Source organism: Plectropomus leopardus, chromosome 23 (genome assembly GCF_026936395.1).
Source record: "Plectropomus leopardus strain MGB_pleo_1.0 chromosome 23, ASM2693639v1, whole genome shotgun sequence".
NCBI lineage: Eukaryota > Metazoa > Chordata > Actinopteri > Perciformes > Serranidae > Plectropomus > Plectropomus leopardus.
The window spans coordinates 15,263,817-15,287,893 of record NC_142198.1 but is presented as its reverse complement, the minus strand read 5'-3'; the positions used below and the strand labels follow the sequence as shown (position 1 = coordinate 15,287,893).

General features: G+C 38.4%; 1 protein-coding gene across 2 annotated transcripts in view; it reads right to left on the bottom strand.

The window, feature by feature from the left end:
- The window catches only part of htr2cl1 (5-hydroxytryptamine (serotonin) receptor 2C, G protein-coupled-like 1), a 155,881-nt gene that overhangs the window by 30,211 nt on the left and 101,593 nt on the right, over positions 1-24,077 (bottom strand). For both annotated transcript variants that reach the window (XM_042512686.2, XM_088073787.1), the window contains exons 4-5: positions 14,059-14,231; positions 6,901-7,965 (exon numbers count right to left, since the gene is read on the bottom strand). In XM_042512686.2, the coding sequence (XP_042368620.2) occupies positions 6,901-7,315 (415 nt within the window). In that variant the 5' untranslated portion in view covers positions 7,316-7,965; positions 14,059-14,231. The remainder of the gene's footprint in view (positions 1-6,900; positions 7,966-14,058; positions 14,232-24,077) is intronic.

Here is a 24,077-nt window from a genome sequence, read left to right as displayed (position 1 = left end):
ATTTTGATTAACAAAGGTGAGTTTTAGAGCTTTAATCAATGCCAGGTGAGCAACTTTAACCTTGATTTTACATTATAAAAGGTGTCCTCTGTGATGTTATATGAGTCCAGGTTGCTCTAATATGTTCGAGGGTAAGTGGCAGCGAGCCACCGACCTGAGCAATGTTCAATTTACTGCACTATTCCCACTAAATGATCCATTTCTCTCTCGTTGTATTTCATATTAAAGCCTCTCTCATTCCTCTTTCTAATTCATTAAAGCAGCGATGACACAACTCATATTAATTTGCTGTCAAAGGAAAGAAGTCCAGCTTCAATGTGTGTGGATGTTTTTTTTACATGTGCGCATTGTCAGCGAGTGTTTCCAATTTGAGCCCCATGCAAAGAGATAGCCGTAAGCGATAACTTTGATTGAGTTGGCCTTGAAGGTCGTATACTTTAAGGCTGTGTTCCTGTGTGTGTGAGATCTACTCCAGGTCTAATTGAGTCTATGAGATCTCATCTCCCTCTCTGCAGCTATTGTTGCACCTCATTTTCTTCTTCACTTTTCCATATTGTCCTTTTCTCTTCTGTTTTTTTCCCCTTTATATTAAATATTCATAGATATTTGTTTACTTTATATTTGGTGGTAAGACTCAAGGTGATATATATATTTTTTGTCCAGTTTTTTTTTAATGTCAAAAATCTACTGTTTTCCTCACTCTCCTCATATATTACCAGTGTTTAATTACCACTTCTTTGTTTTATCGCCATGAGAACAAAAAGCCAAGGGAGGAAAGAAGCCAAATAAATATAATTTCTTTCATTTGAAAATGTTATCTAATCCCTCTCCCTTTATGGCCACATATTGAATGAATGGAAGATGTCAGATTAGTGTGAATAATACAAACAGATGTGGAAAGTTAAGACATTGCCGCACAATAAAACTTATTTTCTAGACACCTCGTTATTATGGGAGATCAAACTGCAATTTTTCTTTTTTTGTCTGTGAGAGAGAAATGCTGGAGTGTCGCAAAGGAAAATACCACTTTGCAGCAGCAGAATCTTCATGCAGGATTCAAAATGAATTGGGTTTTACAAGTTAGTTTTTCTGCGAAGTGAAGCAGCAGAAATCCACTTAATGAGCTGAATATTTTAAAGCTAACACCTTGCCCACATGCCCTGTCTCTTAGAATACAGTCTGCATTTGAAATTAAGCTACATGCTGTATGAACACCCTCAAAAGGAAAGACTTCCTGGCTTCATTTAGTTTAAAGAAACTGTCCTCCCAAAGCAACAACATAAGTCCTTTCAGCAATAGCCTAAAAACGATAAATGTACATCCACTTGACAAGGCCCTCCACCAGCCATGGTAATTATGGAGCAAAAGAATTCAGGTCATGTTGTTACACAGCAACAAAGTTGGGGGGGGGTGGGCATGTTTGTGTTTGTTTAACACGTTTTTACTTCCATCTCTTCAAATGCAGCAGATTTGTCTATGGTCCTATGCTTTAAAAATCTACATATCGCTCAAGCATCAGTTTTGGATGTGTCAAATGCATATGCACTGTCTTTTCAAAATATTTCTTTGTGGGGCGGCCTCTAGCTCACCTGCTAAAGTGTGTGCCTCATATGCAGAGGCCTAGTTTCGATTCCAGCCTGTGGCCCTTTGCTGCGTGTAATTCCCCCTTCTCTCTCCCACATTTCCTGTCATTCTACAGCTATCCTATCAATAAAGGGAAAAAATCCTTGTGAAAAATAATCTTTAAAAAATAACTTTCTGTGGTCACAGGAAACATATAGGTTTCTGCACCAAAACTACTTAGTTAAATTAAAGTAACATTGACTCTTGGTTAAACAAAGGAGACAAACAGCAGTCTCCTGTGTGAAAGTCCTGTGTTCATAGGAAACATATAGTTTTAATTGATTATATGCTTTAAGTGTCATTTTACAAAATAATCTTTTGTGTTTACAGAAAATGCATGTTTCTGCAAAGAAAAAACTTACCCAGTGAGATTTAAGTGACGCTGACGCTAACACAGAACACAACCAGCAGTCTCCTGTGTGAAAGGTCAGTGTTTGTTTGACCCTTCCACTATCTGACCTTCTCCCTACATAGACTTTTTGCTCTTCATACTATATCTGTTACCCTGAGTGTCAAACATTGCCGCTGATGGGTTTACATTGGAAATAGCAGAAAACCAGATGCATCTCATATTGGCACTAAAGAGTGCGCCTTGAGCGTCGGTATCAGAGGTATCCGAGATGCGTGACAAAGCATCTTTATTTGACGACCTGGGAATGACAAGTTGGTTTATTATCTTTCTCGCACTCTAGCATCATCTGCCCCTGTCATTTACACGCTGCACACAGACGTTACATTGTGTTACATGACATGCAACGCAAGACACAGTCAGGTCAGTACGGCAGCGTGAACTCGGCTGAGGTCGACTGGAATTGTGACATTTGCAGAGATTTATTAGACAAGCATGATTTGTTTGGGATGATTGGAATAATTTTTCATGTCCAAAGAACATTTATTTCATTATTGTTTTGTTCTGGAGCCATTATAAATAGCCAGCCTCTGTGTGTGTGCGTGTGTGTGTGTGTCTGTTGGTTATTTTGGAAGCTTCGACTCCGCCAATTATATTTAATCATCATTCTGGTAATTCCAATTAAAGAAACTCAAACTTATTTGCCAAAAGCTCTGTCTGTGTGTGTGTGTGTGTGTGTGTGCGCGACAGCAGATTCTGTGTGTATATGTGTGTGCACGCGAGTGTGTGTGCACAACTGATAAAAAAAAGTTGCTAAATTACCATCCACATCATGTTTTATCATGATTGTCCTCATCATCATCACCATAATCATCGTCAAGTTAAATGGTGTGAGAACATTCTGTGACGTGCCTGTGTGTATATGTGTGTGTGTGTGTGTGTGTGTGTGTGTGGGTCTGGTCTATCACTCAGCGAGCCATGGCGATCAATGCAGTCAAGTAGCAGTCTGATGGATAACACTGCAAGTATAGATCCAGGCCGTGTGCGTATGCAGGGAACGAGTGTTCTTTTGAAGGTGTGTATCTAAATTACACACTGTCTATCTTCCCTGGTGTGTGTGTGTGTGTGTGTGTGTGTGTGCATCTGTTTGTGAAACCGAGAAAAGAAAAGATGGACTTGTCAGTTTTTTTGTTTTGCTGTTTGTTTGTGCGAGACATTGATTACTGCAGTGAGCAATCAGCAGCTCGAACCAACAGACAGACACAGAGAGAGCGTGCGAGTGTGTCCATTGACCATACGTGGCCCATTAAGCAGCAATCAACCTTGCCTGTCCTGTTTAGTATTCCTGAAGGATTCCAGCTACAAAGCAGAGACATGAATATAGTAACTTTGTCCATGTTGTGCCGAGGATACAAAAGAGCTGCAAGGCAAAATGGAAGAAGAAAGAAGAGGGAATATAGATGTTTGATGTAGGTACTCTTTCCATACGTGTAGATCAATACCTGTATCTTTCAAGCTTGGGAAGACTTATTTTAGCATTTCTTAATCTGTTCATTATTATGTTTTTCTTCCATTCTCTCATTCACCCCAAAATCAAAAATACATATTTCCCCTCTTAACTGTAGCACTTTCGATCAGTCTAGATTGTAAAGCTGTAAAGATGTCTGCTTTCTCTCCAATATAAAGGAACTAGATGGTATGCAGTTTGTGGTGCTCAAAGCGGCAAAAAAAAATCTATTTGAAAAACTCAACAGCGATGTCTCTTTCCAGAAATCATGACCTGGCTACTTAAGATAATCCACAGAGCTTGTTGGGAGCAGTTTCATGTCGGAACTATTTTCTTTTACCGAATTACACCAACCAACTGTATCACTGTGCAGGAGGAAGCCACATCTACTGCTATCTTACCGAGCACAAATGAGCTAGCTAATGTTACAGCGTGAGTAGATGCACTCTTCCTTCTGTGCAGTGATACTGTTGGTGGGCGTCGTTTGGTAGAAAGAAAAAAGTTCTGATATTTAACTGTTTTCAATATGGTCTGTGGGTTACTGTAAGTAACCTGGTCATTATTTCTGGAAAGACACGTTGAGTTTTTCAAAAGTATTCATTGTCAATTGGAGCACTACAAGCCGAATGTCATCTTATACCAATATTTTTGAGAGAAGGCACATCACACTCGGCAACTCACACCAAAACAGAGTGATAAATACCACTAAAGATATAAGTAAAAATATTTCTTTTTGCCATCAAGATACAGAGACATCATAAAATCTGTTAAGCTCGAAATCTTGCACTACTGCATTTCCAATGATGCAACCCAGCACAGTTTTTACATAATGCCATTTGGTTGTCATTTGTCTTCTTATCCTTAAATCTTATTTCTACCATTCTCAGAAAAATATTGCCAATAAATGTTGTTAGACAAGAACCCCCAGGAGCATCTTGTGTTCAGAGCTGTGTTAATACTTTTTATACTTGCAAGCAATTTAATATGATGTCCACTCTTAGCAAAAGGTCCAGGTAAAATTCATTGTGTTGATAAGCCTTAACAAATAAGGCACATTGTCTGGAAATCCTGACTAGTGTAACCAATGTGCTCAAAACCCCCAAAATTGAATACATTTTTGGCCTGTCAAGATATCATCTGTGCTGACTTTTCTGAATCTGTCTTTGTCTGCTGTCACACTGTTAAAATGGCACACACTTTCCTTCCAGGCAACACAGTTTGGCTCATTTGCCCAAACCGTTTGCACCCAAACTCAGTTAATTAATTAAACTTTTTTTTTTTAGAGAGATGGAAAAATGACCACAGGTGTCACGGGCTGATAACCACGGAGACTTCTCACATCACCGTCACTGTCAGATGCACAAAAATCTAAATCAAATCACGGATCATTTGGCACCAACCGAGCCAAAACGTCTATTTTCCATATTTGTCGGCCTGTCATGATAATGGCTGTGTCAACATATTCAAATTTGGCTGAACAGTGTGTGCTCTGTCATCCTCTGCCCTGATGTCCTCGCTCCTGTGCACTCCCAGAGAATATAGAAAAATACTGCATCAAATTAACTACTCATGATGGTGGCTGAAAATAAATGATATTTTTGACATAAGCATTCAATTTAGATTCAAATGTAGATAGACTTTAAAATAGTTTGTCATAGCTGCTATACTCAACATTTTTATAACATTTATGGGTCAAATGACGATGTGTAATATGAAAGTTTGGATGCATACTTGTCTAAAAATGTTGGGACATGACCTTATTGATAAAAATGATTGTCCTGTATGCAAAGCATTGTTTGGACCATGATGTTTTGACCACTTAAAACTGCACTTATCAGTACTTTTGATGACTTTATGAATATGTGTAATATGAGTATTATATGCATAATGAATCTAATTACTAGGTATGTAGTATGAGAGGTGTCACTTTCACCCACAGAGAATAGAGTGGTACAGGGATGACAGTGTGTTCACCCTGGTTCCCTCGTCAAAAAGCCTACGGGATTGGATTTTGGATTATTGCAGAAAATAAGCTTTGTGGAAAACGTTTGTTTTCCACAAAGCTACTAGACCCAAAAACTGCTTGACCCAGCTCATGTTTGTCTACAGATTCACAAAAGATTTGCTTACTCACTATCAGCTCTGTGATCAGTTCTGTAAATGCGATATTTACAGGTACACAGTATGAAACAGTCTTCCTTTGATTTAATGTTTTTACTCAACATTGGAAAAGATATTCAACAGGCAGCCCACCGTATAACAACCCGGCATCCTATTAAGCTAATGTGGGCGTTCATGCAGAATCCTGGCACAGATATTGTAAGCAAGAACAGCAGCTGATAGCTGGTATGATATTGCAATTATCAGGATGGCATTCTCAGGCTCTCAAATCATTTGCAATGTAACAGTGAGCGATGTCTCAGAGAGGTAATAATCATTTCAACAATTGCACTGGAAAATGTTTTGAAATAATGACAGGGCACATGTCACAGTGTGCTGGCAACAGCTGGTGATTGGGTGGGTGACCGAGACTAGGGGTAGAAATCTTCAGCAAAGATTGTTTAAATATTGGGTGAGATTTGCAGCCACGTACCTGTCTTTTCAGGAGGAAGCTGTAATTAACAAAATCACAACTTAAAAGCACCTGTAACAGGTCTGTTTTCTTACTGAATTGAACAGCAATTGTGTGGGTAAAAGTGTGTCCCTGAATGATGCATATCTGTGTTTCTGTCTACTTAAAACTTGTTTCTGACAGAGCAAACTCAGGGGCAGAATGTAAATGCTTCCTATGTTTACCATTGAATGTTTCCAACCCAATCGCAAGAGAATATTGTCATTGAATATTTCTGCAAACCATGGATATGGTACATTTGCTCATTATTATTAAGGGAAAACACTGTGGTTAATGTGTGATAATGTTTAGGCACAAAAAATGCTGTGTTAACGTTAGGAAAAAAACATGTTTATGGCTTTTCACATCACTAACCATGCTGACTGCTTGCTACAAAATGCAATATTTGGAGCCTAAGAAGTCGTAGGAAAAACAATGACACCACCCATGTCTAAAACCTAAAAGTCAATAGAAAAATACTACAAAACTCCCAACTGTGGAGCCTTTAAAACAAATGGAAATCTGCTTATGGGTCACTACAAAACTTTCAAGTTTATTTTACCTTAAAAGCAGATGGAAATGTACTGATGGGCGGCTACAAAACACCCACGTTTAGCGCCTAAAGTTGATGAAAAAATACCAATGGGTGGCTACAAAACACCCATGTTTGAAGCCTAAAAAGCTGATGGAGGAAAAAAAACAACTCATAGGTTGCTTAAAAAACATTTAAATTTGGAGCCCAAAAAACCAATGGAAACACAGTAATGACTTGCTATACTGCTATAAAATAACAGAATAGTCAAAACTCACCATAGAGGATGTTGATGAGGGATATCGGCATGACTAGGATGCCTACGAGCATGTCCGCCACAGCCAGTGACCTCAGGAAGAAGTTGGTGGCGTTTTGGAGCTTCTTCTCCAGCGACACTGCCAGGATCACCAGGATGTTGCCACCGATCGTCAGCGCGATGATGACCAGTATGAGCAGCGCTGGCCAGTTCTTCTCCTTCATCACTGACCTACTGACAGACTCCTGGGTGAAATTGTCCAGACCCGCACTCATGGCTGCGGCGCCTCCACCACTGCCACCAAGCCCTAACCCCCATGACAGGGTTTGGTTCAGGTCCAGCGGGTTCATGCTTGGCCAAGCCATCCGACCTCCAACCTCCAGGGAGGAAGTTGTGGTGCTGAACCCGCCAAGAAGAGTCCTTGCTGGGCCTCCCATCTTGAAGAGAGACCCTTACCCTAATGGAGGCTGGTTTTAATTCAACTTCTTCGCCAGCAGAGGGAAGAAGGTGAAGAGAAAGATGCGCTCGTCATTCATCAAGACTTGTTTTAAGTATGCCTGCCAAAATGGATTCTTACTACAAAAAAACACAATTAGATTTTGGAGGAAGAGGAAAAAAAGGGAGGGAGCAATTTTGGGGATGGGGAGTGACAGGAAAGAGGAGAGAGGGGGATTGGGAGGACCTAGCTACAAGCGTTCTTGAGTTTATATTGTATTTCAATAAAGTCTTGCTAGCTGCAAACGGCCTCAAATTGTTCCCTGAGTTTTGAATCTTCCATTTCTTGCCAATAAACCATTGGCAAAGAGTTCTCACAGTGTGCACTGAGCCCAAATGTCCCTTGTTGCTTTGTGGTGCTCAGTCACATCCACCTCTTGATGGAAGAGAGTGTTTGAGAGTTTCAAATTTAAAGCTGGAAGTTGGTTTATTCATATCCATGGCGGCTGTCTGTTCCAGTCACCAAATCTTTGCCCGTTTGCAGATGAATGTCGATCACTTTTAATATCTGCATTCAGCTTTGAGTCTCTGCTGTTGAATCCAAGGTGTTGCAAGTTTCTTCATTCAGGTCAAAGTTGATGATCAGGTTGATCTGTGGAAGAAACCATTGACAGAAAAGGGAAGGTTATTTCTTTTCAGCTTCCTGTTTGCACCATTCATATTCACTTTTATCTATTTTCCACCAACATACCCACTGAAAACTAGTTCCATTTTTGGATCCTGCACCCAATTTTGAAGTATTACATAATAGTATGTAATTATGATATTATAAATATAGTTCTCTGGATTTTTTTCCCTATAGCTTTAAAAAAAAACATCTAAATCTACAAATTTCTTGAAATTTGTGGGACATTTTTTGCGTTTCACATTGCCTTTTTCCACGTTTATAAAAGAAATCAAACCAATTTGCTCAGGGTTCAAAGGGTTACCAACCGTCGGTCCATCTTCAGATGTAGTAATTGATTTTTCCAACATCAATTCTTTCCTTCTATTTACCCTTTTTTGTGGTCATAAGTCATTCGGTCCTTTTTCCACATTCCATTGTTACTTTTTTGGATCCCCTTTTCACTTTTTATTGCATTTTTTGGGGCTTTGCTTCATCCCTACGCCCTAAACTCCCTTCTTTGCTCCTTCCCTTCTACCTTTCTGGCATCTCTTTCATCCCTGTTCAATCAGTCATCAGCTTGGCTGCTCAATTTTTCTTTTTCCTTTAATACACTAAGTTATAATTGCACTTCCAATACAAGTTAGGTGGAGGAGAATACCTACCAGTGTCAAACACTACAGCCAGTTAAAATAAAACTAAAGGAGATAAAATGAAACGGGAGCTTTGATGTTCACACCCTCACATCACTGTGTGCGCGCAAACGTACTGGCTGACCTCTCTATTTACCCTTACCTTTCAGACGGCTTAATGATTTAGCACCTCATAAATGTCCTCAAGGATATGTGGAGGAGTCTGAGTTTTTGGATGCGTGTATGCGTGTGAGAGAAAGTATGTGCGCACAAATGTCTTTGCATGTAACAAACAGTAGGACAGAGCATGGAAGACTGTGGAAACCAATGAGACATTTTTCGAAATGTGTGGGCAGATGTTTAAGAATGAAAAGTGTATGTGTTTCCTTTTCTGTGTCCGTGTGTGTGTGGTTGGAGATAAAAAACCGGCACATCTCCAGACGGACCCAGGCCTCCAGCTGAGGTAGTTTAGTGGGCGGTGAGTCTATGATAAAATCAAGCAGCATACAATAGACTCTCTGAGTGTGTGTGTATATATTTTACTCTCTGCTAAAAGCACAATAATAAAAGCCCTGCTCTGCATTTTTTAAGTCTGTGTGGGCATGTTAACGTTTGTATTGTTTAATGTGAATGTATTGTATCTCAAAGCGTGATTGTGCTTCTGTTTGTTTAAATGACTGCGTATGCATAAATTCAAGGTCTAGGTGGGATTGTGTGCAAATAGAATAAACAATTCAGATTATTTGTGTGTGTGTGGGTGGATACTTTGAAAGTCCTAAACGACAACATAAAAAACATTTTTCACAGCCTTTTCCAAAATGACCCGTATAACCTTCACAGAAATGATTCATATGACTTTTTACCGATGTGTAACCTCGAAGGTTAAAGGAATAGTTGATATGTTGGGAACATTTCCCAACATCGCTGTGATGACAAGACTTTGGGAAGTCACTGTGCCCAGCTGTTGTTTGTCAAGGAATAGTTACAGCACGTACTGTGGCCATCTGCGGTTCATCTTGTTCCTTTCATGTCTTCACTTATTTATGTTAATAATAATGTCCGTAAGATAGATGGCAGACCTTTTTTGCATTGAGATGGAACGGTAAAACAACAGCGTTTTTCTGCCATCTGCTCATTTACCAACATAACAGCACAGCAGCACTCTTTTTTTTTATTACAGGTGTACGGAAGCCATACAGGACTACAACAAAAAGAGTTAAACCTCCTCTTTAAAGGAATCATACTTAATTGAATGTGAAATTATACTTACTTACTTAATTCCTAAGAATATTCTTGCATGTCAAAAAAAAGTTTAATTTCCAAAAGCACATGGTGAGGATTAGGCAACAAAAATATGTGGTTAGGTGTGGAAAAAATATTTACAAACCAGGCACCCCCAGTGACAGTCCGGGGTTTGTTTGACCTATCCAGTGCCCTTCTCACAAACTTTATAGGGACCTTTGAGCTACTTATATTATGCTGCTACCGGAAGTGTTACAATCTGACGCCGTCCAGCTATGGATCATACGGCTGTGACTGGTGCCGTTTTGCTTCGTAATGACCTAACATTGCCAGGTGCCTTCTAGTCAACAGGCTGCATATCATAACACTGTAAGAGTTTCCAACCAGTCGCGTTACAAACTGACACCGTCCGATGGTGTATGATGTTGCCACAAAAGAGGCGTTTGGCGTCTTTGTATGATGCTGAAATCACTGACAAAGCAGCGGTATTTAACTACTGCAGAATAAGAATTGGCTGATATATACTTATGGTTATTTTTTTCATTTCAATCCTTTGTTGTGGGAGCCATTTAGCATGTCTATAGATATTATATTGTTTTATATAGTTTGGTATGTAAAGCCTACAATATTTGACCACTAGATGGCAGTTTAGGCATTATAGTCTATGACATCACACTGGATGTTAGAAATAGGTATTTAAAGTCACGATGATGGAAAAAACACAATGAGCATGGGTGCGAGCACATGCTGTTCTTGACATTATCGCCGAAAAGCAAAAAAACAGCAAATGTAAACCGGATCATTTCGTGTGCACATCACAAGGTAATCATTATTTGAATTATCTGAATTTTATTGACCATCACATCATTTGTAATCAAGCCTCACCAACGACTTTAGTTTCTGAAGAGTCTATCCTTCTGCTGCTGCTTCTCTTTGGGCTTGAGCTCAGTCCAACAGGGTCAGGATAAATCTTTCTTAAATCAGGAAGCTCAGAGTATAGTCAGCGTCTGTATCTTCAGCCGATTAAAACAAGTCTGCAAGCCACGCTTTCTGTCAGGTTTTATTGATTATTTGTCCTGGCTGCACTGGAAAAAACAAGGCTTTGTGCACCATAAAGTCAATAAAACAGTAGAGTGGTTGTAAAAGTAAAGCTGTTGATGAGGTCGCTGTATACATGATTCGAAATAACGGTAAACAACAATAGAATTAGGTCTGGGTTGAAGATCAGTGAAGCATGAGAAAACAGTGTAAATGACTTTAAATGAGAACAGAAGATGAGGAATAATGTGTGTGTACGCACATGTAAGAGTGTGTGTGTGTGTTTGTGTTTATCACCTCTGCACTGCTCAGTGTGTAATAGACAGGCTGCTTCCTATCTTCTCCTCTCAGGGAGACTATCAGCATAGTTCACAGGAAACTAAACAGCACTGCAAGCGAGCCATTTAACCGGTCTGATAAAGCAGCGATACATCACAGAGAGAGAGAGGACGAAGAGAGAGGAGGAGGAGGAACGGTGGGAATGGGGAGATAAAGGAAAAGTGATTGAGAAAAGAGGAAAGAGATGAAAGAAAGAGAAAGAGATGTAACCAAAACAAATCCCTCAACTCTACAGGAAAGCAACTCCTCACAGTAATTATCTTTTTTTCTTCTTTTAATCATATAGTTATAAACTCGGCATGAAAACAGTTCACTAGTTTCAAACCAAAGACTACACAGGGCCCGCAGAGTGTCTCCACACGCAGCTAACCAGTCACGTCATCTGTAGATTATAATTGGTGTTGTGACTGTAAAGCGCTTCTTAGAGAGCGTTACACGGATACGGCTGGAGACTCACAAAGGATCACGCAGCAGAAGCCTAGTTAAGGCACAGATGTTGCCGCCGTCGCTTTGCTTTTCACCGCGGGGACAAATTGCTGCCGCACTTACGTTTGTTTAAACCATTTCTGCTCTGCGAGATAACAGTGGAGGGTGGCGGGGAAATGGGATGGAGGGATTTTCCTCTTATTAAACTGCCCCCACAAAGGCAAACTGAACTAGCTGGGTGTTTTTTTAATGTTTGGTTTAAAGCTTAACAATCAAAAGTTTACATTTCATATCCATACACACCACTAGCTATAAATGTTGGTAAATTATTAAATACCAATTTCTGTGAAATAATACCTTGTATTCAGGCAACAGATGATCTTTTTCTTAATTTTGCTTCTCATATACACATGCTTATTTTGTTTTGAAACTTTAATTATAATTGCTATTTTTTATTGCTTTGCCTAAGTACTTATATTAACATTTATTCATTGTAATTAAGCTGTATAATGATACCCTTTGGTACATTAATATTTTTGGGTGGAATAAACCTTTTATTTAGAACTCTTGCAGCGTTTTGGGTCCGCAGTTTTTCAATATAATTGCAGACATGTCAAAGTAATATATTTTTTTAAAGATCAAGTTTAGTATTTTTCAAAATGGACCCTATTTTCTATGTTTTTATGTCAAAGTGACTATTGGGAACAACAATATTTAAAACCGTCTGATTACTGAATGAGAAAGGCTGACAACATAGGCATTTTTTTTAAATGTCCTTTTTGTTTAACCAGAAACAGTTCTGATGTCCCCATTGCCAAAACCACCAGACTCCTTTTAAATAAATAGTAATTTATGTGTTTATACAGCCGGTAAATTTTCACATCTAACTGGTTGAATTGAGGTTTTCTGTCAACCAAACCAGAGTTGGTAAATGTTGGAACAGTGGAAAGACAAACCAAAAAGACTTTTGTGAGTTTCATTTTGTTTCTGTAGACTTTGAATGAAATGTGTTTTGGGATGATAAAATTAATGCTTATTAATATGGAGTCTGGTGGATTTTACAGGAGAGATTGCAAAGTGGCTCTGCATTTGAAGTTATTTTTTCTGGAGAAATTTGAGTATAATGTGGTTACTGAATTTTTGTATTTGTGTAGTGTTGTTGTATTTGAGGCTTGATCAGAGTTGGTGAAAGTCATTTATTGACATTTATTTGATAGAAAATTCTTTGATAATAAAACTGCAATACAGAAGTTGCATATAATAATGTTTGTATTGAAGGAGCGTAAAATGTGTGTTATCAAAATTATATTTTGGAGGGATGCTGGTTTGCTACAGGTCTTTATTGAGTTCCTGTCTCCCTTAAAGTGGAAGCAGACAACTTTTCAACTTTCCTCACCTTTAACAAGTGGTATTATTGTTGGCGCCACTGTTGCAAAGACAACCAGATCACTTTATGTTTCTCTCAGAGCTAAAGAGAACTATAACAGTTTCCATAGTCACTTGCGTTGTTTGTGGGCCATTTCTGCAAATGACTTGCATTGATACTCCTTGGTAACTGGGGATAGCGACCGAGTAATAACCAGAGTTATCTGCACAATTATTGACACAGGTTTATTTCCACTTTAATAATTGTTGTGTTTGTATTTGAAAATTCTGCATTGATTAAATCTAAATCAGGGAGAAAATTTGGTTTTTAAATTATGAAAAACATCAGAAAATGCAGCAGATTGATTAAAAAAAAACTTCAATTGCTGCAAGTTTTACAACCTTTTTTACAATCTGCACTCCTCTACGAATTGCCTTCCTACAGTATTAGCATGGCTAGCTTGCAAGGCTATCAAAAAGAATCTGATAACCCCTGCATATATGTAGCGCTACAGAACAACAGAAACATAAAATCTGATTTTGTGATTTGGTTAGCACTCATGCTAGCAGTTTATGTTTCTGACTGCTCTAAACAAACTACAGTTGCACCTGAATGAAAAGTAAAATACGTTGCCTCAAGTGAACACGAGGCTTTTTTTTCCTAGAAAGAGCAGACACATAGAAGGAATTAAAACAGATAAAGCTGTTAAGTCCCTGTTGTGGTAATATAGCACAATAAGCACATCTTCCTCAGCCGTAAGGTTTAAAGATAAGACAACTAAACTGTGAGAAATGGCACAAAAAGCTTTAAAGAAAGAGCTGCGCTGCATTGGAAGAGCAACTTTGAAGCTCCTTTAGTGAGATATATCGGGCAGGTTGAACGCTGCAAGTGTCACAAACAAAATGTGACTGTTTTACAAAGTGATGAAGGTGCAGAAAGAGAAAGAGAGAAGAAAGCAACAGGCACAGAATTAAAGATAGAGAGAGAAAGTGAGTGAGAAACACTGTCATCTCAGTATCAGTAAATCTGGTCACTTACTTCTTCTCGCCTCCCGATCGATGAGCCTGACCTTTGCTGCTGTTTTCCATTACCGGCGGCGGTGACCCTTTCTGACGTTACCTCTCTCTTTCGCTCTCTCTCCCGCTGTATCAATCCTTCTGTCATCTGTCACTCCACACCTCCGGAGCGAGGGATCAGCATCATCCATCTGCCTACAGAGAAAGAAGCAGGAAGAGAAAAAAAAGAGACTTTTGATGCTCTTTGTACGACATTTTAGATCCAAACTGAGGTTAAATGTGACTGAAAGCCTCCTGAAACCACAGTGGCTCCTACACACACCCACACATGGAACAACAACAATAACAACACAACTGAGTGTGTCATTAATCTTCAGTTCTTTCATCCAACACAACAACAACAACAACACAACTCCACATCATATGGTTGGATTAGATAAATGATCCCTATTTGTAGCAGCAAACCAGGACACAGCAGGAAAAACTGAATCAATTAGCAAAGTATTAAGATGACAAATTGAGCTAATGTTGTGTGGAATATATAAATGAGAAATATGCAAACGTGTGTGGTTATAGTATTATTGTATAAATTGTTACAGTATAAATCCATGAAGCCTGGGGCAATTATTTCCTATGAACTTTCCAGAAATTAATATATTTTGATATCAATTATAGAGAAAATTAAAATGACCTTAAAAAGTAAAGCTCAATATATACAGAATTAAATACTCGTGTATTATTTCAGGCACCATTGGAAACTTTAGTCCTCATAGTATGTTAGCCCATGGACAAATTATTTTCTGATATAACTTTATGATCCTTACGATAATTATGAATTAAAGCCAATTTTTGACAGTATTTATGGTAGCCACTAAAGGTCCGAGAAGTAGAATTTCATGGCATCTAGTGGTGAGGTTGCAGAAGACAAATGAAGACATAGTTATGAATATTATATATCATTTCTGCCAATTAATGCCCCTAAATCCTACACGTTGGATATAGTGTAATTCCCTTTTATTGTTTGTGGTGGAGTCCGCCATTGCTGCCCTGACTTTAAATCACTAACACATGCCTAAAATATGAGTTTGTTTGGCTGCACTGTAAACAGACATAGTAGTCATTTTGTTGTATTTCTTAAAAAGTAACTGTTTAAAGAGTATTTGCTGTAGTATTAAATCACACTTGTTGTTGCCACGGTAACCATGGGTATCACTAATTCTGTGTTCTAGTTTGAACGTTACCTCATTTTCCTCTTTAATCCTTAGGAAATTCCTAATTTTTTCCATTGAGTTTTTTTCAGAAATGATTAAAAAATGACCCATAACAGCATAAAAATGTAAAATAAATAATAGGAATACGCAAACCGACTTTATGAACACTGCATACATCTTTTAAATATATATAAAAAAATAGGTTTAGAATCTCAATCACACAAAGTCTCCCATTACAGCTTACATGACTGACAGAGGAACTATATTAATGTGACATCGAACTGGCTCTGCAGTCCTGTTCACATGTTTACCTCAAGCAATTTCATCTCGGGCAACCACTGCATGCTTTTCTTTCATAAAATGCCATGCAAACACACTGACAGGAGGGATTTCAGAGCAATATCGTTTAACAAGCCCCCAGAAGGTGATACTCATGTACAGAAAGAGCCCCCGTGAGTCACTGTGACACACATTTGATGCAGGTCTGGCATAAAAAAACAAAAAAGCACACACTTTGTGGCCTGGTGGCAAGCGATGCCCACAAGAGCAGGTTCAGAGTATGGATTGTGTTGTTCTGTCACGGGGGTCATTTTCACCAGAGGAGGCACTTAGCCATGAGGCCACCTAATGGACTGCACAGATGGAGTGCCATTACAGGAAGAAGAGGGATGGACTAGGTGGGGTTTGCGGGATGGGGTGGTTGATGGAGGAGGATGGTTGAATCAAAACAGGCATACTGTATAAAAATGCATTTACAGATTAACCTACTTGGCTTCAAGTTTATAGAACGTCAGAAGAAGTAGTAAAAATATTCTTTCAAAATACTAAGATCCTAAACTAACTGTTAATTTTACTATTTTATTGAATTCATTCAACTGCAAACAGGCATTCAGAGGCTTGTAGGCCTTACACTACCTCGAGTGAAGTTAATTGCTGCAGTTTAATTGGGCGGTTTGTGTATTTACAACAGCCTCTAAAGTCTGGTAGTTGTTGTATGATTATTCAAGACAGCAGGGCATTGCACTTTTTCATAACAATGAATCTAATTTTAAGCTTTAACTCAGATACCCGTCAGGTAATTTTGTCTCCATGCACCTCATCTCTTTATTGGAAATTTGAAAAGTTGACTACAGAGGTGTTAAGATGAGAGTAAGTGAGTAGTAGGCAGGGGGGAGAAACGAACACAGAGTTAATGAGAAAAGGGATTGTGAGTTGAGAAACAAAGCTGGTTAATGTTGGAGCTGCAGCGTCATAACTTTTCATTAGAGTGAGGAGGGAGAGTCAACAGCAGACTTATTGCGCTCATAGTAGGAGGAGAGGAAACAAAAGGATTTTTTAAAAATTATTTGTGCAACTTCAATGAATAGACGAACGAACATGTTTGCTAAATCAAGAAGGAAAGGGTTATGAAGAGAAATACAGAGTAAAAGACCAAAAATACATTGGGAAAAAATAGAGATAAAGTAAAAAACATCAACAAAAAACATAAAACCATCATCTCTTTTCATGCAGTTTGATGTTTTGGCATGTTGTATAGATTCCAGATGAAGGCCGATTTAACTATAGTGGCCATTATTGGGGAGAAGGAGCTGGAAGTCTAAATTAACCCACAAAATAATTGGTTTGACAGTTTAAAATTCACTCATTTGCTTTCTGATGAAGAAAAACGAAGAAATTCTTAACTTTCTAATGTCTTATTATTAAATATTAAGCTATAGCCAAGACAACCTACACCTCTATAAGCAAATAAGTGTATTTCCCAAAATGTGACATTGTTTTAATAGGGGGTGTTTTTTTATGTGAAATTTCTCAATGTATTACGAGAATAGTTCACCAGAAAATGTTTTTTATCTAACAGTGTTAAGAAGAGTGGAGTGCCCGACAAAAAAGAAGCATTTCACAGACTTTGAGCTAGAAAATTCTTTATTAAGCAAAAGTCTGGCGTAAATAGCTGTGTTTAGATTTCCTTGGATATTGGTGCATTGGAATTTTCAGTTTTTCAAACGTTTTACAACCTTTTGTGCTGCCTTTTGTTTGGCCTCTGTTAAAGTCTGTTTACTGATATACTTTTTTTTAGGAGCTCCGCTCAATTGAATACTTTGTCTGGGATCGCAGAGAGCTGAGGGAGGTGAGTACCACTAACAATCTATCTCATTTTTGGGTCATTTTCCCCAGCAGAGACAAATTGATTCATTTAAACTAAGAACAATCAAAAAATATTCGGTGGCGAGCAGCAATGAAATGCTATTGTTAATCCTGGCACGTCTTAATATGAATATTAATGTTTCATTGAGCTGAAATATATTCAAAAACCTGCTTCAATCAATCTTTTATTTGCCACATGAAATCATACAAGGGACAACTCCAGTGAAATGTGACCTTGTCAGCTTTCTCAAGTTATACACTGTAATTTTATTCTTTTTTAAGCCATTTTCTTTGATTATATGCTGCTGCTTTATAATCCTCCATGTTTCTAGACTGGCTGCTGTGCGTGCGTTTTTGAGATCCAGGATGGTCCCGGTAATCCACATTTCCTGGTTGTGGAATGATTTAACTAAAGTTTTTGGTACAGTTGCTTCTGTTGTGCAACAGTTTAATGGAAAAAACAGAAACTGTAGAGAGAGAGAGAGAGGAAGCCGAATGTGTTTAAAGAGTCAAAGTTTATTCTCTGCTGGATGATGTAAAGGCCATTAACACAAAGCCACACTGCTAATGTGATACCACATAATCCCTCCATCTGTGTGTGCGTTTGTGTGCGTGTGTGTGTGTGCGTGTGTGTGTGTAAGAGACAAAGAGGAGGGGATGGGTAAGTGAGTGATACATTAACTAAAAGACACTGAGTTTGTCAACTGCTATAAAGGACAGTAAGAAAGAAAGACGATGGACAATGTGCAGCATAGTGAAAGAGATGCTGCTCTCGTGTTTATTATGAATGTTTGTGTGTGTGTGTGTGTGTGTGTGTGTGGACACGTCAGAGGCATTACGATGCAGCGTGTAAAAACTGGGCAGACAGATAACGGATCACAGCGTGTTCGCTCTGAGACACAATGGAGAACAGAGCGGAGCGTTCCTTAAATCAGTCGAGAGACTTGAGATTATACACAGTACACACTCAGACACACACATAAAGCCAAAGAGGAGGAGAAAGACAAGCCTGCGGGGCGCCGCAGAGAGAGAGAGAGAGAGAGAGAGAGGAAACAGACAGAGAGAAAAGAGTGGAGAAGTCAAAGATTCAAAGGATACAAATGATAGATGATGACAAAGCCGGAGAGACGGAGAGAGGGAGAGAGAGAGAGAGAGAATGGATCGGTAGAACAGGGATTTACGGTTATGTTTTATGAGAGGGAAAGAATAAGATGTTAGAGAGGAAATAGAGAAGAATTTAGGAGAGGAATCAATGATTAAAAGGACAACTTAAGTGAATAAACAGGCAACACATTACATCAACTGTGGTCCCCAAGTAAATTTGACAAAGACATGCTGGTGTTTAATTAGTGCCTTTAAGTTCATATAGCTGGAGTCCCACTGTGCAATTTGAATTCTTACCACCACGGGGAGAACAGGAGGGAAGGAGGAAGAAATGGGAAAATGTCACTCAGAGTCGATAAGTGAGGTAATGAAAATGGAGCATTTTTCATTGCTATCAGCGCCGCTTGTACAATAAGAAAGAAATACACACTCGCAAACAGGAAAAATAACCACTCAACCATGCGTCACACGAGCGCACATTAGCAGAGCGGGAGAAACTCATTATGTTTCCTGAAAGGCCTCTCGGCTATTAATCAGACGCAGACCCCCCCGTACGTTTATCAGCCGGTATCACTCAACTAAGAGAGCGTGAGAGACACGTACTGTAAGGAGTGAACGTAACACAAAGGGAGAAGGTATTAAGTGAGCATGAAATAGGAATCTTAGAGGCACCTTCCTGCCGAAAGAGATTAATTAGGCCACAGATAGAAAGAGACAGAAGACGGATTACGCCTGAACTTTTAAAATGTCAAGAAAGAAAATGCAAATCAGGTTTGTCTCCACGAGCTGGAATGAACACAGACTTACCAAACACAAAAGAAAAGGTACAATTCAATAATCTGTTATCATAACTTAGTTTCATTGCTCAAAGATCAGTTGATGTATGGATTTACAGACAAAAAATTAGAGATTTTATGGTAATCTGCTACCTTAAGGCTTTTGTGAAATAAGTATACAGCAGGTTGCAGTCAATGACCAATAATTCAGAAGGAATTTCAGCCAATTCTAAGCTGTTATACAATTAGTCTGATTTATTCACGCTCCCAACCATTATAATTCATCTAACGGCTGCACTTCCATCGACATTTATCACATAATTTATTCATTGACAAAACAAGTTGCACCGAGAGTGAATGTAAATGTTGTTTTTGCAGTGTTTGAGAAAATTGGATCACAAATTTTTGCCACCTTGCTTTTCTAATTTCAATTATTATCATGATTCAGGGACAAATTACACATTGAAGCCCAGGGATGTTTTTTAAATGTTGGTGGAGGTAATTTTCCAATTAGCTATTGGATTTATGAACTCCTGCAGTTGGGCGAGAAATGAGTTTCACGTCCTGAAAAATGACAATATGTTTGCAGTCACTGGCAAAATGGCATTATGTGTTTTTATGGCACAAAAAAGGAGGCAGCCTGGACTTCGATATTCTGTTTTCTAGTAACAATCAACTTTAGTTTCTTTTTTTATAATGCAGACCGTCTTTCACTAACTTTAAATGAATGTTTTTCCAAACCTAAAATTCAAACTAGATTTTCATAATGCAGGTACCCTGTGTAGTACCTGTCCACATCCCTATTTATTTTACAGTATATGCTAACATTTATTGTAAGCCTTTTATTCTTTGCAGGAACTTAACCTAAAACCTGGGGTGTCAAAGAACATTAGGCCTAAAGTTTTCTCTTAAATTTGTTCTTAAGAAAGGCCCTTGGAAAAATCATCACCAGACTCATCAAACTTTGGTTGTAATGAAAGTCAGTCAGTCTAACAATGTCAGAATATCACATTGTTTAGACGATTAAATTATGGAGATTATTTTGCATTCTGTTCTCCATACCTACGACTAAACGATGCAATTCTGTGTCAGATGTTGGCGTAATATGTTTGGAAAATGGTGGATTTTGGTTAACAGCATAACATAAAAACAAAAGAAATCAGAGTTATCTGTTGTAAGTACTCTAAGTCAAATAAATGTTGTTATTAAAAGTAGTCCTGACAGTGAATTTTGGTCACCTGACGCCTGACACTTGGTGGCCTGCTGGGCTATTTTAATTGTAACTTATAAGCCAGCTGATCATAAAAGGGCATGAGACTGCAGAGCTGCATGCAGACACAAGAAATCCAAAGAAAAAGAGGAAGAAAAAAGAAAAGTTGAGAGAATTATATATATATATATGATAAAAATATTACTGCAATTTAAATCCCTCCTGCGGAAGTTTTGATCCCACAGTTCCTCTGTGACATTGCCTTTAGTGCGATGGCTGCAATAGAAATTAACCTGCTAATGTTTTGAACATCCATCACCATGCTTCTTCAAATGTTATTGCGAGAGGAGAAATCGCATAACATCGCTCAGTGGAAACGCAGTCATCCCGTAATTGTGTTTCATTGACAAGTTTGTCAAGTTTTGCACAAATCTGTAATGGAAACCCACCTACTGTCTCAGTCTGTCTCTCTCTGTATTCTGTGTCTCTCCCTAAACCACCATCGATACTGACTTTCATTTCTGCTTTGATTAAACGTTATGACACTGCAACTCTGAAGGGAGAGAGAAAAAGGGAGGACAACTCCTATGTGTGTTTGTGTGTGTTGCATTGGAGTGTGTGCACCAAACATCTCTGTTCCATGTCAACTTTTTCTGTACGTGCGTGTATTTATGTTTGCGCGTGTGCTGCTGTCAAAAATTCCATTACAGCGTAGTTGATGTGTCAACAGCAAGAACCATAAGCACAACAACAATCGGTGGTCTGGCCGTGGCGAACGGAGCGCTCGAGCGAAATACAGGCAATCAAGAGAGAAATTTTGGACCTCTCAAAAGAGGTTTTAGAAATGAGTTTTCTCCTTGATTTATGTTCTGCTCAACCAGTGCTCCCCTTAACTACAGAGTCCGGAGGGAAGCGAGAGCACATTGGTGTTGCTGGTCCACCAAACTCAGGTCAGCTTGGTATATATTTCTGCTGACTGGTGGCTTGAGGCTTCTGGATTTAAAATTTGAAAAATTAAATGATCCTTCCTCAGAGAGATGTTGCACAATTACACTTTTCTGTAGCCTATGTAGGCTGGCATGGTGGTACAGTGTTTAGCACTGTCAACTCACAGCAAAAGGGGTTCCGAATTTGAATCTGCTGGCTGACTCTTTTGTTTGGCGTGTTCTCCCCGTGAGTTTTCTGCGGTTTCTCCGGCTTCCTTCCACAGTCGGAAGACATGCACATTAGGTATTGTTGACTTTAAACTGTCCATAGTTGTGAATCTGAGAGCGAATAGTTGTCTGTCTTTACTACCGCCATGAAGTCCATTGATTACACTGACTTTTCTTTTAACACAGAACTACATAATGCACACATAATTCCCCAGTGTGTGATTTTAGATTCTGTATAATGTCTTAATTTAACATTAAATTTACTATTTATATGCACGTCTTAAAAAAGTGAGCGTTAGAATGTGACTGTTGTTTAGAAATGTCACTTTTGCACGAATGAGCAATTTTATATTGAAATTACTATGTCTAATGCGTAAAAAGGGGGTGATTGTAGTGACAAATTCACAGGTAATTATTCCCTGATTCAACTAACTGAGAATTTTAGCATTTTTCAGCTCATTATCTGGTAACTTTTTTCTTCTTTTTTTAGCAAAAAAGACAAAAAAAAGGTCTGATAATGCAATGAATGCTACCTGTCATGTACCACAAAATTAACAGACACGTTTATTTTCTAGCATTTTGAACTTAACAACAAAGCAATTGATCATCATTATGAAGTGGCCAGAAACATGACTGCAAATGAATGATAATGCAGCGCCATATGTGCTGTGTTGACAACATTCGCAATTTATACGCTAATAGCACAGAAATATTGTTTTTACTATCGCAACAAAACAACAACAAATTAATCAATTCTGCTTGAAAGTATGAATAAGTTTTTAATGTGATATAAAACTAACGAGCTACGTAGAATATTTATAACTGCCTTGAGACTCACAGCAAACCCATTTAAGTGTTTTTTTCTGATCCTCTTTTTTCTAATCTGAGGTAATTTATCAAATTCATTCGGGGGAACAGAACACCCCGACTAAGTTTAACAAAGCAATCAGGTCTTTTCCTGTTCTGTATAGCTAAAGTGGTAAAGGCAGCGATTCCCCTGTAGGGACTTTATTGTGTCTAACACTGTGGAAAATGAAAGAGACTGTCGGATGAGTTGATTTAACACCACAGGGAACGAGTGCACAGAAAAGAGAAAAAGAGGGAAAGAAATAGATTGAGGGTGTGAGACTGAAGGTAAGCTATGCTCGAGTGTGTTGTGTGTGTGTTTGATGACCCCAGTGAATAGCACTATTATATTGCCACAGTGTGAATACACACTTACAACTTCTATTGGTGGTTGACAATTGTTATTGAACATATCGGGGAAATCAAAACACATTACATCTATATACAAGACCAAAAATCTGTTTTTCAAACTTGTATTGAATTAGATTCAGTTTGAACAGACATCTCATGTGGGCTTGTGTCAGTGAAAGGTTTTACTGTGGCGTAGATGCTCTTCCTAACTTCCTGTTGAGCCATCTGGGCTTGTTGTGGTTGTTAATGAAATGTGAATGATATCTAGTAACACTAAGAAAGAGGCCCAGACTCTCTATTGTGTATCTATATTTGGTCATTTAATCTATCCTTATTATTATAACATTTTGCAATGTGAAGTATTAATACAATTTTAAATTTTCTCACTTTGTATCATCATTACACAGTACAAGAACTGAGTATCAGGGCAGATATATAATATATAGATATATAGCAGATATATATGACATCATGTCTTTAAATGTGTCACATTTTAATCAAGCTATTGTTAGTTTTGTCAGGTAGTTCAGTTAAACATGCAACTGTTACAGCTGGCGTCTACAACTGCACTTGATGGACTTCCACTTTGGCTTATTAGAAGTTAAAAAACTCAATACCCTTTATGACAAAATAACATTTATAAGTGCTTAGACTCTCAACAAAGGTGCTTCTCAAAAAGTAGCACCCACTTACAGTATGCTATAACTAGGCTAAGTAAGTAAGAACATCTGGTGCAACCGCGGCTGACGGTGTTACAGAGCAAGTCTTTCTTTGATCTACTTCTGATCAACACCTGGTGGGAATTTTAAATGTGTGTACCTTTTTGGAAATCAGTTGGCATATTTCAGGCCTGTTGCAAAATACAAATAAAACCTCCATCAGTATTTGTTGACTGAAACTAACAAAGAAAAAGATTTTTACCCACTGAAACGCCACATAGAGTATTTCATTTAACCCACCCGTCCTCACACACACACAGAAACACACAGCACATGCACAAACACATTAAAACTGTCCTTTGATATTGCATAAAGAGCTATAGCTGTAAATGAACACTGAACGTTAAACCAAACTAAGTAAATGTGGCTTTATCCGAGCAATGTGATTGGTCAAGGACATGTTCCAGCTGTGCCCATAATTCCCATAATACCCATAAATCACGGCTTTCTATTCTGGAATGTAAATACATTACATTTCCTTCTGTGCTATGTATAGTGCACCAGATGGTGTCCAGTTGTGTCTTA